The 15,709-nt window shown below is 42.3% G+C and overlaps 1 protein-coding gene across 1 annotated transcript in view; it reads right to left on the bottom strand.

The window, feature by feature from the left end:
* The window catches only part of TERT (telomerase reverse transcriptase), a 34,796-nt gene extending 19,354 nt beyond the window's left edge, over positions 1-15,442 (bottom strand). The window contains exons 1-5 of the mRNA XM_072851331.1: positions 15,215-15,442; positions 12,094-13,999; positions 9,187-9,382; positions 4,082-4,271; positions 453-635 (exon numbers count right to left, since the gene is read on the bottom strand). Coding sequence (XP_072707432.1) covers positions 453-635; positions 4,082-4,271; positions 9,187-9,382; positions 12,094-13,999; positions 15,215-15,442 — 2,703 coding nt within the window. The remainder of the gene's footprint in view (positions 1-452; positions 636-4,081; positions 4,272-9,186; positions 9,383-12,093; positions 14,000-15,214) is intronic.
* Positions 15,443-15,709: the final 267 nt, after the last annotated feature.

Below are 15,709 nucleotides of genomic sequence, written 5' to 3'. Positions count from 1 at the left end.
TTTTCAACAGAAACTAATGATACTGAGAGACCTATTTTTAAAAAGATGCTGAATTTATCCAAATGCACATAGCAAGTTTTTCCTGGTTTTCTTTTAGGAAGATGGCCCTAAAAGCATATCTGAGTTTATATCTTTGTCCCATTTTTATACCCAAGTAAATGTAACAGCAAAAATCCAGTGCATGTGCAGAAGCAAGAGCTGCTACATGACAGAAAGATGGACAGAAAAATATCCAAGTAAAGGAAGCGCTACTACAGGGACACCCCCCCTCAAAAAACAACCAACCCCCCACCCCAAAAAAACAACCAGACTCTGTGTTAGGTATGCACAAAAGTTTATTTTGAAAAAGAAATAATTATGCACTCAGATCACAGCTATTACAGCTATAGAAGGTCAGCTTTCACAAGCTGACTTTGAAAAGTTAGTTTGAATATGTAATTAAAGAGACATACCTTTACATAGTAGAAATGAGGAATTTCACCATCTGATTCAAGAACCTTTGTAACAAACTTCTTCCACGTCTTATAGATATCATCTTTCCCAAACACTGAAGAGCCGATAAAACTCGTGTTTATAGTCCGTTCATAATTTAATACACTAAATAGATTTTTTAGTCGAGTGTTGTAGTGATGCATCTAAAGAGACCAAAGAGAACCACCTTAAAGTATGCTGAAACATATTAAATTCCACGCAATACACAGATTTCACATTTAGATTAAATATGAGAATAAATTTATATATTTACTATATTATTTTGGTCTACTGCAGTTTTCAGAAAACCTGAATATAGCTGTAGTAACTACTTGGAAGTGACAAAACAGCCTCAGAGATTTTTTTTTTTTTTTTGTACATTTAAATCCTATGGAAAAAGTTTTTTCTGTACTTGACTCTTGGAAATCAAGGTTTAATATTTAAGGAGATAAATAGATGGACTCCAGCAAATAAAACCACCACCAATTAAAGGTAACTTCTTAAATATCATTCATTCTCTCTGCTGGAGATTATCACTGCAACAAGAACAGCAAAAAGAAAACGTGCCCCGAGACTTTAGGCTAACTCCAGCTTGCACCATCAGTTGAGCCTCTGGAGGTACTTAATGCAACTATGTTAGCAAAGATTTAACTCTCAGCTATGGAAATAGTAAAGTACACCAGAGTGGCAGTGAAGTTGTGCAGGTTGATTAGCTCTGTAAACACTTTAAGGGAAAAAAAAAATATTGACAGACCTGGCAACAAAAGAATGTTGAAAGGGCAAGCTTTACTACTGAAGAAAATAAACAAACTGCACACGTAGCATACTTATTCATAAGTTTAGAATTTCAGAGAAATCCTCCAAAATGTATATACAGAACATAAAAGGGTTCTTACTCTCAATGGTAGTATTGTGATCATGATATGGATACACTGAAACTACTAATTATGGAAGCATTCCAATTCATCTGAAAACATTTATTTTTGCACTGAAAAAATCAATTACAGGTTTCAGTGAAAAGCTTGCAAAACTAAGCCACACCAAAAATGTTTAGTGTACTACTGCCACTGCCTCCAAAACAACTTGACCCAACTTTGCTGTTTTACATAAGGTAGGTAATTATGTTCATTCACTGGCTGATTTTGCAAAATGTTTTTGACCAGCTTATAAAACAAAGATTTCTGAAAATTAAGATGCTTTCCTTAATTATTGCAGTGGTATCTTTTCTGTTACAGGCCAAGTTCCTCAGAAAAACAGTCGAAAGGGTAGAGATGTAGCTCAAAGGTAAATAGCAGCAGCAAGATCAAAGTAATCATCAGTAGAAAAATTCCTCCTTTCCTTCTTAATGAGCATATCCCAGGATGGTTGCTTTTTCACAAAAAGCACACCTTCACCTTTTCACAAAGCTGATGGCCACATGGGTGTTAGGAGGTGAGTCAATAAAAGAAAATTGAGACTGGCTTCAAACCCAGTTTGAACTAGACCTGAGAGACCTCAGGTTGCAGTAGTCACACTAGCTCCTCATTTTTATTTTAGAAGTAATTCCCTCGAGCCTTTTAATTCCCCAGAACAGGTCTAATCCACAGAGTTGTTAACATTTTTGCAAAACCTAAAGATCTGCTGAAATCTCTGCAGAATGCAGTAGAAGACTATAAGCTCTCAGACAAATCAGATCTTTTAGAACCCTGCTGCCTCCCAGTGCTTTGAGCTTCCCATTAAAAATAAAAAATAAATTTAAAAATCGGTTCAAATTAAAAAAGAAGGAGGATGTAAAGCAAATACATAAAACCTTTGAAACAAAATAAAATCTACACCGATTTAAGGATAAATTCACAGGACTGGACTCATTCCACCATGTATTTTGCAGCAAAGTTTGAGAGTTGCCCAAGAATCAGAAGTTGGTTTGCTGGATATTTGGGGGATTATCTCTGGCAATTCATCTGGATACATTCCAGTGTTGAGCTACAGAAGCTGGCCAAGACTACCCCTACAATTCCAAACTGGCTTCCAAATTCCAAAACCTGGAATACTGTCAGACAGAAAGAACTGGAAGATCATCTTCCTTCTACAATTTAAATGTTAAGAGGAAGGTGGAGAGCAGACACAAGCTGGATATGGTACAGGATGAAAAACTGGAACAGACTGCAGGACAAAAGGCCATGACAGAAACAAAATGAGTAGCCATGCGGGACTGGGGGGGGGACACATGACGACACACGACACAACGGACACGAACTACATCACTTCTGTTAGGTTGGAAGCCCTAAACTGATGAATAAGATTATCGTTTTGCACTAGACACTTTTCTCTGTCTCAGTCTACTGTCTGAGAAGAGAGGTAACACTACTGCCACCTTCTCTTGCATGGATTTATTAAAATCATGAGCTACTCTTTGTGATCAGTTGAGACAGATGAGGTCTGTTTAAAACCTGAAGACCTTACTGTCTTTGGTTATTCGTATATCTCCAACAGGAGTCTGTTGCTCCCACTTTTCAGTACATACAGACATTCCCTCTCAACCCCAGGGCAGCCAGGTTAGCTCAAATCACTTGACCAGCTACCATGGTTGACTTTGAACCTTTATCCTCTTCAGCATATTCATGTCATCCTTTATGCCAGATCTGTTACAGCAGCAATAGCACCTTTAAAGAACTGCAGCTGTTTCCAAATTAACTGTGTGCATACTCTCATATCTGATAGTGATTGTCACAGAAAGACTATGAAGAAATAACACTTCAGAACAGCTTTTAGTTGATGCCCTGTAAATCCGGTCTGGGATCACATACTGAACAGTAAGTACTAAGAAGCCATTGACCTCTCACCCATTTGGGGAACATTTAATCTTGTGTGCTAAATGGGGCTCAGCCTTAAGGAAAAACAATTAATGCAGTCATGCAAGATAGTGAAACTGAGTTCCCACTATGTCTTGTGGTTAACTGGCCTGTTAAATAGATTATTCTGTGCACTGCGTGTTCTGTCTCTGTTCCCACACTGCAGTAATTCCCAGCTTCCTTCCTATCTCCCTACTACACTTGAGCCAGCTTCCTTGCCCTTCTTAGAGCTTCTTCTGTAACACCACCCAACGCACCCTGGGTCGACCCGGCACCACAGCCAACTAGCCGATCATCGTGTACAATCAGTATTCAGGTAAATCCCAACAGGCCAGACTCATCCATCCCTCACCCTCTGGTGTGCTAAACAGATACAACACGTTAGTTCAGAATACTGAGTATCTTTGAGATTTCCATCCCTCTACTCCCATAGGTGGCCAATGCCTACCACAACCAGACACAGTTAGCAAGTCTGAGGGAAAGGGCTGGAAAGAGAAGAGAAAGAAAACATGAGTAGCTGACAGGCCATGCCATTCTGTTAGACTCATTTCCTTAAGACAGGCTTGCAAACAGAAGTACCTGATTTTGGAATTGGAGGCTAATGGTAATTAAGCACTGGGAAGGAAGAAGCTAAGTTTTAACAGGTAGACCCATTCAGTCATTCTGATTTGAATGTTCCAGTTCACATTAAAACTAGTTTTGTATAATATAAAAAACCTCACTCACTTTATTTAGCTGCCTACATCAAACCCACATAAAACAATAAAGAAAATAAAAACCTTCTTTTCTCTGCTTTCCCTGCTGAATGCTCGTGCTTCAACAACACCGCTCACTTTTACTATGGGTCTTAACCCATTCGCTTTGGGAATGAACCGGAGCTTTGATGCCATAGGAACATATTTTTTTTGACGGACAGCTTCAATCTCCTCTGAAGATAAAGCACGTAGATGTACTTTGGCAAAATGGTTTCTAAAATGCAAATACACATTTAGTGTAAGCAACAGGGAAGGCAGTAAGTTAAAACATTTAATCTCTTTATGATAACTGAAGCCAAGTATTTTACTAAGAAGATAATTACAAATACTAACCTCTGCAGAAAGTGACATGGAAATCTGAATTTCAGAACAATTTCACTGTATCTTAATGACAACGTAATACAATAATAAGAGAGTACACATTTCTGCTTGATGCAAATTAAGATAATTTAAAAAAATCTTAATTAACACAAATGAAAATTTAAGCACAGATTAGCCGAGTACATTTGAACATTATAAAATATTTTTTATGCACGACAACAGGCAGTTGGATATGTCTCATGGTTTCAGAAGCTTGAAAGACATTAACAAAGTTGAATAGAACCTTCTGAAAACTACATTAAGAAAGATCCAGGGAAGGACTTACGCACTGTAATGGGCTGTTCTACTCCCACCATTCAGGGGACCTACTACTTAAAAGTTATAGTGAACTGAGATACTAGGATACATATTCAACATAAGGGCATTCAGGTATCCAGTAACACGATTCAGAAGAACCTATCTGCTAAGCAGGCATCCAGCTAAAGTGAACAGCAGAGAATAACAAAGTATGGAAGGCTCCCAAGACACAGGTTCTGAGCTCTGTAAGTCCATCTTACTGGGAAATGTGTTCTCCCCTCAGACACCCCCCTCAGGATTTACAGTTTAGTATAGTTTAGTCCAAATCAATACTTTCCCACACAATGAGGCAGGAAAAGGAGGTGGTGCAAAAGCCCTTGCTTTTACTTAAGATTGTATTGTTAAAGTGGCCTGCTTGCAATGTAAAAGACCTGGATCAATCTCCTGCACTGCTTCAGAAGGACAAAATGTGCCATTCCAAAAAGCCCTACAGCCTAATGGTTAGGACACTCCGCTGGGAAGTGAAGTGAGACAATTCAAATCCCTGCAAAAGGGGGATGCAAATATAAATTTGCATGCAGATTTTTCTCATCCCACACCAAGCAAGAGGCTGGTTTAGCAAAAGAAGGCCACGCTATCACAAAAGGCTGGTGGTTGGTGGAAACCTGGTAAGCATGCTCTAGGAGACACCTGAGAAGCCAAGCATGCAGGTAAGAGAGGCACACAAATACTTCTCTTCTGTATGCCAACACAACTCCCATACCAGCTAATGATCTAGCTGCTGGGCACTGCCAGCGTCTGAGTGATACAGTACATGAGACCTAGAAGGTACAGAGGAATCCAGGGCCAGCAAGTTGAGCTATTACTGAACAAGTGTTTTGAGGATTTATATTCAAACTTTGGAATTAAACTCCTGCTACAGATGCAGCCCAAAGGAAAGCAGAATGGACAGGAGATCGCTTTTCCACAGCTAGAGACCACTATTATTTATTACAACTTAAATTCTTTCCTGAACCTATAAAACTTCATCATGTACTACAGTATTAGCTAGATCACTAAGACAAAACAAAGACCTCCAGTTCAACAGAAACAACCAAATGATCAAATCTCCATCGGTTTGCAGTTCACACTTAAGACTGAAGAGAAAAAAAAAACAAAAAAACCACAACCACTATATAAAAAAATATTACTTCCTCTGAAAGTGAAGACAAAGGCCAATTACTGGCCTATCATCATTACTACCTCTGGCCAGCTGTAGAATCAGATGTCATTTTGCCTGCAGCAACATTCATTGCATATTTTGTGGCATTTATAGCAGCGTTAATGATTTTGAACATGCACTAATCTAGTGGCCACTGAACCATCCTACTCTCATTTGCACACTCATGGCGCTATTATGCACTGGAACTTGGAGGAAGTTGAGTGAACGGTCCTACTGTCTTTTGGCATCTCACCACAATCTGATGGGGGAGATTCAGAACTTCTGCAGCATTTTCAATCCTCAGCAGCCACTGTGTGTGTCAAGGGTGGGGAGGGTACAGTCCTTAGGAAAACAGGTGCTGTCACCACAACATTGGGTACATTATTTTTAAAACATAACTTTGCATTCTGTGAGCCACGTAACTTGAAGCAACTGTATCATGAAATACTGAATTTTTCTTAATAAGTACTGCTTTTAATTTGGGGCATGAAGTTTGGTACAGTTTCAAAAATTAATAGAAAGTTGTCTGTGTGCAAAATGACCAGCACACTCTCACCTCCAGCCATACAGCAAGACAAATCTACAGATTCAGGTCCCCTCTCAGAACCATGGTCTGTATCCTTAAGTGGGAGTCTGCACAGGAAGATCTACTCATACAGACAGTCCTTCAGGATGGGGATTTACTCCCTAATGACAATACAAAGGCAAGCTCATGAGTAAAGTCCAGGTCCACTCAGTCCAGCCTGTTCCACCCATTCTCTTCCTCCCAAAGGAGCATGCAAAAGAAGTGGAAAGACATCAGTGGCTACACTTGGCTGTGAACGCCTTCCTGCAAGCCAACTCAGAGCAACTGCCACGAGCAGCTCCAGCTGAGGAGGAGGAGAAGAACCAGGACAACCACAGAACAGCCATTAGGGGAACAACTGAGGCCAACAGATACTCCTCCTCCAGGGAAGATGGCAGGTCAACAGCCTTTGGCACTAATTCACCAACAGTGCCTGAAAACACCAGCTGGTTAAGAGAGGATGGTGCCCAGAGAGCCTCAAAATGGCCGAGGCAGCCATAAACAGCTGTTTCCCAATATCTCTAAACCCCAACTTCTCTCCTCCCATGCGAAGTAGGCAGCTTGCCACCTGTACGAATGCAGTAAGCTGGCTTAGTAGGAGACCTCACGTTACATTGCACACTCAAAAAAGCAGTGCTGAAAGCCCTAGCCTTGTGAGTGAAGCTTAAGTGCAGCTGCTGGGATCAGACTAAAAGTCCATATAGCTACGTATCCTGTAGCCAACAGCAAACACCCTGTCCTTACAGCACGTCCTTGGCAAGCATGCAGCAGTACTTCCTTGGGATGCTTCCCCAGCTTCCAGTAATCTGCAGTTCAGGGACTTCCTGAGCCAAAGGTGAGAAGGGGCTTCCTGCATAGTGGGGAAATATGTGGGGAAGAAATCAGAAGAAATGGGATCAGCCCAGATTAGGGTCTTTTGAGTTCAGAGTACCTTGTCCTTTGCCCTGGTTTTGGCTGGGATAGAGTTAAATTTCTTCCTGGTAGCTGGTATAGTGTTGTGTTTTGGATTTAGGATGAGAATAATGTTGATAACACACTGATGTTTTAGTTGTCGCTGAGCAGTGCTTACACTAAGTCAAGGACTTTTCAGCTTCTCATACTGTCCTGCCCGTGAGGAGGCTGGAGGTGCACGAGAAGCTGGGAGGGGACACAGCCAGGACAGCTGACCCCAACTGGCCAAAGGGATATTCCATACCATATGATGTCATGCTGAACAAAAAACTGGGGGGGTTGGCCAGGCAGGCACGGCCACTGCTCAGGAACTGGCTGGGCATCAGTCAGCAGGTGGTGAGCAATTGCATCATGCATCACTCGTTTTGTATATTCTTTTATTATCATTATTATTTTCCTTTCCTTTTCTGTCCTATTAAATTGTCTTTATCTCAACCCACGAGTTTTACCTTTTTTCTGATTCTCTCCCCCATCCCACTGAGGGGGGGGGGCGAGCAAATGGCTGTGTGGTGTTTAGCTGCCTGCCGGGTTAAACCACAACATCCTTACACATCAGGTTTTTCTGGGAAACTGGGAACAGGGACAAAAGGGCTAAAACCAAAAATATTTGTTTTCTTTTAATCACATACCCTACTAAAAAGAGCATTATATCAAATATGTAAAAATTAGTACTTGATAATAACTTTATGCCAAAAAGTAGCCTTTGAAGTACGTTAAAACTACATAAAACACTAATTGCGACACTAAGGCTGTTAGTTTGAAGACAAAACAAACAGTATATGCGGGACTGAAAATTATATTCTACTACTACTATTTAAATTGTATATTCTGGGCAAAACAGGACCAGGGCCCTATTAAGTGCAAACATATATGCAGAAGACCTGCACCGGAGATACCAGCGTTAAGATCAGGGAGCAGCAGGGCGGGGGGGGGGAATAACACATATAACATTGTAGACCAACAGACCACTGTGAATGCAAAAGGTTCACCATATAAAATGGCCATTAAAACACCATATAAAACAGCCATTAAAACACAAGACATCAAGTATGCTCATTTAACACAGTTCCAAAGCTATCTTGGATACCAACAATTTATAATGAAAACCCAAAAGATAAGAACTACGAAAATGCGTGCACAATATTGTTCATTAAAATCACCTTCAGATTTTTCCTATTTTCTCATTTAATTGCTTAAAATTTGATCTTAATTAACATCCTAACTTGAATACATGCATGTATTTTCAAGACCAAAAAGCAGCAGGAATTCCACAGCTACGCTAAAAAAAAAGAATCTGCAGCTTTTAAATCCCTTAGCCTTCCAAAAAACCCAAAACAAATCAAACCCACTGCCTGAATTTATGAATAGAGTATTACAGCATTTCAGCAGAGTTCAATTTTTTTTTTTAAGTTAAAGCAAACTGAGTATTTTTAAAATTAACTTTCCCAAGGTTACTTTGGGATTCTACCACGATGTCTTACTCATCGTTAAAAGGTGTAAAAATTTGACTTATCAAAACAAAATCCTCTTCATAATGGATTTTATGATTGCAAAGGTTTCTCTTCTCCTACAAAAGAATTCAAAATTTGCCTCAGTTTCCTCACACAAAATTTATGAATTTACAAGCTGCACATACTACAATTACAAATACTACAACTGATTTTTCTTTTGGGAAATTAAGAAAATAAAAGGAGGATAAATGGGCAATAAAGGAAAGCAGAATTATAACTTTACACTACAAAACATGAGATTTCCACATATTCCATTTATGTTTGATTAGTTTTCTAATGTTACCTAATTCCAATGTTCTGTAACTTGCCCCAAATAAACTTTCGGTAGTAGAAAAGCATGTTTTTCTGGAACATGGTCTCGGTGATATAGAAAAATGATCTGAGCAACTCAACAACATAGGTATCCATCAGCCAGTATAGGAATTTAGCCAAAAGTTCTTCACGGAAACAATGTTCATAGGCAGGAACAAAGTGATCACCTTCAATAAACAATTCAAAGGTAGTTATAGTAAATACCAACTATTTGTATTAGTGAAAAAAAAAATCAACATACAAACAAAAAAACCACACATAACAGACTTTTCTTAGCTTGAGGTTAATGGGGAAAAAAAAGGCAAATACAAACAATTGCACAGAGGCCACTCCAAATTTTCACTGGCATTAAATAATGTGACCCAAGCTTTAAGTACAAACATGGAACACTGCACATGTGTAGTGGCAAATTGACATACAGGATACGAATACATGCCATTAGTAGCCCAAAGACTTACTTTCTTCCCCCAACATTGATTGTGCAAGGTCTTTAATGCACAAAGGCAAGATTATTGTGAAGGGAAAGGAAAATGGAAATAAGTCTACTACAATATAAAACTTAAAAAAAAATAAGCAAAAGAATGAAAATACTTAGGTACACTGTAAAAATAACAGAATTAAATTGGGCTGACTTGGGGATGAGAATGATATTCAGATTCCCCAATTATAGGAAAATTAATTTCAGGGTTAGGCTTTATTTCAGACATCCTATATAAAACTTATTGCTGCAGTCAAAAAGAAAAAAAAAAAAAATCACCCTGACTGAGTCCATCAGCACTTATAACATTTAGATGGCACAAAAATTATGAACCCAGAACATTCCTAGCTACTGTCAAATCTAAGGCCACACAGGTTTGTAGGGATGTCAAAATATGGGTAAGCGAGTAGGGAATAAAACCTGGTGCTACAATACTGAATTTTTGCCAACTTCCAATAATACTTTTTCTAATTACATTTAAGAGTAGAATTTAGCAAAATACAACAGGATAATTTAAAGACATTATACAGAAATATCAGTTTAGCTGCACAGCACAAATCATGAGCATGGCACAAATGTGTTAAAAACAGCTTAATTTTGACACAACAGAGCTGAAGCTTAAAACTGAAACTTATAAAATTGAAGTAAGTTTCCAGTTCTCTACCCTATTTGGTTTTTGTGCGCTTCAGGGCAGAGACATTTTCATGTATTTACAGCACCTAAGAAAAGACTACCATAAAGAGATTCAGTGTCCACTTCAACAGAAGCCAGTTAACATCAACAGAAAAATCCAATGATTGTTAGAAAATTCTCTAACTGAAGAGTTGCAATATGCAGCTGTAACGTACAAATTAAATCAGGATGTTGTTAAGCAGCTGTCCTGAAACTAGATAATTTGTTTTCCAAGTTCCTGACAGCAGATGTAAATGATGACTGCAATTCAGGGAACTGACAAGAAACCACTACTACTACTTTTAGAGAAAAAAAAAAACCCCACCTACACTGCAGCAAAGCAATTAAATGTGTTTTTAAACTTCAAGCACAAGGGAGTAGTTTCATGAAAATTAACATCACGCCTATGTGTTGCTTTTCCTGGAATATGGCCAGAGAATAAGAGGGTGTTACTTTTTTTTTTAAGATGTTCCAAATGACTATGAACCAAATGTGTATTTTACAATAAAAACCTTTTAAAATATTTAAGTCCTCAGCATTTTGAAAAGTATGGTTTTGACCCATAGTTTCTGAATAAAGAATCAATATATTTCTAGAATTAACAGTTTCTTATGGAAGAGTAACCTCCCCTATTTTTGACATCAGTTCTCAAACATCAGACTTTTTATTTTCCTCCTGCACTATAAAGACCCCGTAGTAATTTCAGAATCCTACCACACCTTTTAAAAAGGAATACCATTTTCAGCTCACATTACTGTAGGATCCAAGTACATTACCAGGTAAGAACAAATACTGCAAACATACCAGTTAAGGAAGTGCAACGCACATTGCATAGATGGAGAACAGCAGCACAGAAAAATGACAATATACATTAGATCCTACAGCAATCAACCACAGAACTACAGCTTCATCCTAGACCTAAGTCCTAGGATAGTGTCTGAAGAAAGACTTCTTCAAGGAGGCAAGATCTACCTGTCATCGTCTGAAAAAGGACTAAACAGAAGGGATTCGTATAGAATTTGGAGCAGTCAGCTGATGTCCTCATGACAGCTTTCAGCCAGGGACCACTCGGTCTGGTGACCTCTGCACCACCAACTACCCTGCCTGAAGCAGTGCTCAGTAAGGGTCTCTTGTTCCTAGAGGAGGGCTCTATAAAGGTGACAGATGGTGGGCAACCCCTGTATTGCATGGGTCCCATACTCATGTCTTTCTCATGGGGTTGATGCAAGGGGGGGGGGAGGGGGAACGCTGTGGGATGAAGGTTCACTCCCATAGCAGAGGAACACATGCCACTGCAAGTGTCTCGATTTGCCTTTAATTCTTTCTGAAGGCTTACAGTAACCAACAGGCAGACTGCATTTGTTCCTTACGTGCTTAGGTCATACTTCAATGACTTTTCAGAGTTACTGCAATTTGGAGGGTAGGGGTGGAAGGGAAAGAGTTTTGTTGAAAGGCCCAGGTTCTGAATTCATGTTTATGAAAATGTCATCCTATTAAACATAAAAAGCGTGAGTGAAAACAGTGAAAACAAGTTCTGGAAGGAAGACAAGCTTAAGTATTCTTCCACCATCAATTACAAACACTACTAGGTTTGCTCTCTCAGCTATGGTTATCACCAATGAACCCAACAACTCTGAAGCCAGATTCGATACCCTCCCCTTTGCACCTTAAACATGAACACCAGTCATCTGACACCCCCGCCACTTAGTTCTTTAATGTAAGAAGTACCTTTGACTAGACGAAGCCACATGCAGTCATTCACTCTCATCTTCCACATCAATTCCTGCAACGAAAGCTTAGCAAACTTCCCCATGGAAATGAACACTTTCACATTTTTTAAGAACCGGCACTTGTTATGGTTTGAACCCCAAAGCTCAGCGGGGATGACCCGCTCCAGGCACTCCCTCACAAAGATGTACACCTGCCAGTGGCTGCTGTGCTGCTTGAGGAGCTCCCCGAGGGCTGAATCACACACCTCTCCCAGGTTTTGCTCCTCACTCTGCGACTCCCCACGCACAGATTTTGCAAGAGGAGCACACAAGTTGTCTGGTACATCAGTGTGACCAGATGCACATCTGCTGCTTGTCACACACTTAGCAGGCTCTTCCCCAAACTGTTCTGCTTGCTCGTGAACCTCTGCTTCCCCAGGCAAGGCTGCCTGACAAGGCAGCTCAGTTTTTCTCACACTGGTTTCAGATATCCAGACAGGGCAATTTTTTTTCAAGAGAACTAAGTAAGGGCACTTTCCATGGTTCTTTAACAGTTTCTGAAATGTATGTCTCATTTGCCAGTAGCGTTTGGGCAACCTCTTCTTTCTCCAGTTGTGATGTGGCAGACTTTGGTTGTGCTTTTGCTCCAACAGGTTTTGGCTTAAGAATATAGTTTCTATAAGCCTTCTTCCACCTGCCTGACAGCCCTGCAAGCGATTCAATAAAAATGATTCAGGAAAACATTCTTGGAAACTCCTGCGAGAATACAGAAGAAACTTCCTGTCAATGTATACTGCAGAACGCAAGAGGGTATTTGGTAACTTCTTTGCCAAATGAGCTAGGGGACTTTCCCGCCTTCTGCATTGTGAAGAAACGCCCTCCATGGGTTTGATTTGTACAGAATCCAACTGAGATTTATACATATGCATCTCTACTCCTTTTCTATGGGATTCTGCTTGCATTTCAATGCTGGACTTTAAAGGTTTGTTACTCTGAACTCCTTGCAGAGAAGAGCTTTCACCTGCCAAAAACTTCTTCCCATCATGAGATGTGTGAACTAAAGAAGGACCAGACATATCACTGTTACTTCTTTGAGAAATGTGCTTTTTTTTAATGAGACTTACAGAATGTGATGCTACATACCCAGTTCCGTATCTGTCAGAACTACTTTGGTTTACATCAGGAGTGATATTACAAGCCTTCTCCTCTCTCTCTTTCTCCTCTACTTTTGCTCTCTTAGCTGGAATTTCAAGTTGTTCCCTATCAAGCTTCCTTTTTAAAGATGGTGCTGTAGCTGACAAATATAAACTGGAGCTACTTTGTTTTTCCAGATGTTCAGTAACCCTTCCGATCTGTTTGCTTGCTTTAGAAACATCTTTTGCAGAATACTCGTAACTGGACACTAAGCTTTCTGTCTTGTTATTTTTTTTATTTCCCATGCTGGAGACATTAGCTTCAAGTCTTTGTCTGCATTTCCACCAATGCAACTTTGAAAGATACCGTCTATGAAACATAAGCCTTTTTTGCATATAGTCAAGCAAGCTACTACGTTTATGCTTTGAAAACCTTTGTTTAACAAACACTGGGGATGAGTCTACATTATGTGAAATAAGTTCATAAACTGGTTGCCCACAAACTTGATAACAATTACTAGGGGGAACCAGCATAAAGATTGCACAGTGTTCCAATAAATACATCATCACATCATCCCCTATCCTGCTCAGCAGTGTTTCCCAGAGGCCACTGATACGAATAGTTTCTGTTGCAGTATTGGGTAGGTAGCTGTATATATTTGAAGACGGCATGATTTGGAAATCAGAACTGTTTTCGTCCAGTAAGGAGTATCCATATGCGAGGACATTCTTCTTTCTTTTTTCACACAGTCTCTGAACGACTCTTGTGATGACTTCACTCTGACTAGATAACTGAAGAAAGAAAGAAAAAAGAAAATTAGCTTTTATCACCGATTCTTCCACAAACCACAATATACGCTTTAAATAAGCAGACATGCAAGACACACCTTCCTAGACATCAGCTTTAGACCAAACCCTTTCAAAGCAATATTAATGATTCACAAGTACCATACCCAAAAAGGAAGATTTTCCAGCGTACCACAAGATGTTTACATGCAGCAACATGAGCCTACGGCTTTAAGGAAGTCTTTTTAACGCCTGCCCTTTTGATCCTGGTTTTCGTGCCCGAGAAACACCCTACAGTACTCCCCTCGGCTCCCTCAGCAACCCACACTCCAAGGCCTTCAGGTCCCTCTGCCCGTAGATACTACGTGCTCACGCAGGCTCTAACCTCCAGGGAACTAACAGATTTTCTTGAGGCCTCCATTTCCTTTTACGTAAAGTTCAACTAAACGACTCAGTTCACAATTCTAAAACCCGCTCAACAAGCTTGCAGTTTGTTTCCTACCATACCACGGTTTTGCTCACGCACACCGTAGCGCTGAGAGAAAAGCAGAGCTTTCCTCTTTCCTCTCGGAAAGGTTTCTTCTGCTTAAACACCGACCCGCAAGCAGTTTTACCCCCTCTTCTCTATCCTCTCAGAGCGCGAAAGTGGCGTTTCTCACTTCCAGTTGCTCCCCGGCCACATTTGGTTTGTTCACTCCTACCTCACAAGGGCAAGCAGAGAGGCAGGGAGCCGCAGAGAGGCAGGGAGCCGCAGGCACGCAGACCTTTTGGCTTACCTACCGCCCTCCCGCCGGCACCCAGGCTTTGCTCGCCCACCCCCCGAAGAGGAGGCGGGGGATGATCCCCCACCGCTCCCCGTTGGCTAGAGCCGACAGCCGAGGAGGCTGGAGGGGGCAGGCGAGGCCCGGCGGGGAGGCCCCGCCGGCAGCAGCCACGAGGGGCCAAGGGCCGCCGCCCCCGCGCACGCATGGAGGACAGGAAGCGCGCTGCCACCCAGCCAGCGCGGACGGCGGCGCACGGCGCCATCTCCGCGGCCCCCAGGGGCCGGCAGCGGCCGCTGCCGCTCGCGGTAGCCGCCGGGGAAGCCCCGCGCCGCCAGCCGCGGCCCCGGGCGGCGGGGGGCCTCGCCCGGGCTCGCTCCCCGGCGAGGGCTGCGCTGCTCCGGCCGCCTCGGGCCCGACGCAGGTGCGAGCGGGCCATCACCCGCGCCCTGCCTCCTACCTGCTGGAAGGTGAAGGGCCGGGGGATGGCGCGGGCCCCGCGGGGGACGCACACCAGGCACTGCCCCACGAAGGTCCGGTAGCAGGGGGCGTCGTCGCCCCGCAGCACCTCGGCCTCCCCGGCGCCGCTCTCCCGCAGCCGCCGGATGAAGGTCTCCAGCGGGGCGGCCTCGGCGTAGCACCCGCGCAGCGCGGCCAGCACTGCCGCGAAGGGCTCCGCGCCCGCCATGTTGTGGAGACGGAGCACGCCGCCACCTGGGGCGGCCCCGCGCTCCCCTCCCTCCCGCACCGCTGCGCTAAGCTCCGCGCCACCGCCGGGCAATAGGGAGCCGCTGTTTAAAAAAACCGTGTTATTTTAAAAAAATTAAGAAAACGCCCCCGCAACAGTGTCCCCCGCCTGCCGTGTCCCGGCGCCGCCGAGCCCCAACGTGGCCGCGGAGGGGCGGCGGCCGAGGTGAGGCGGGGCGGGGCGGGGCGGGGCGGGAGGCCGCTGTCC

Source organism: Ciconia boyciana, chromosome 2 (assembly GCF_034638445.1).
Source record: "Ciconia boyciana chromosome 2, ASM3463844v1, whole genome shotgun sequence".
Classification (NCBI taxonomy): domain Eukaryota; kingdom Metazoa; phylum Chordata; class Aves; order Ciconiiformes; family Ciconiidae; genus Ciconia; species Ciconia boyciana.
This window is presented reverse-complemented; position numbering and strand designations above follow the sequence as displayed.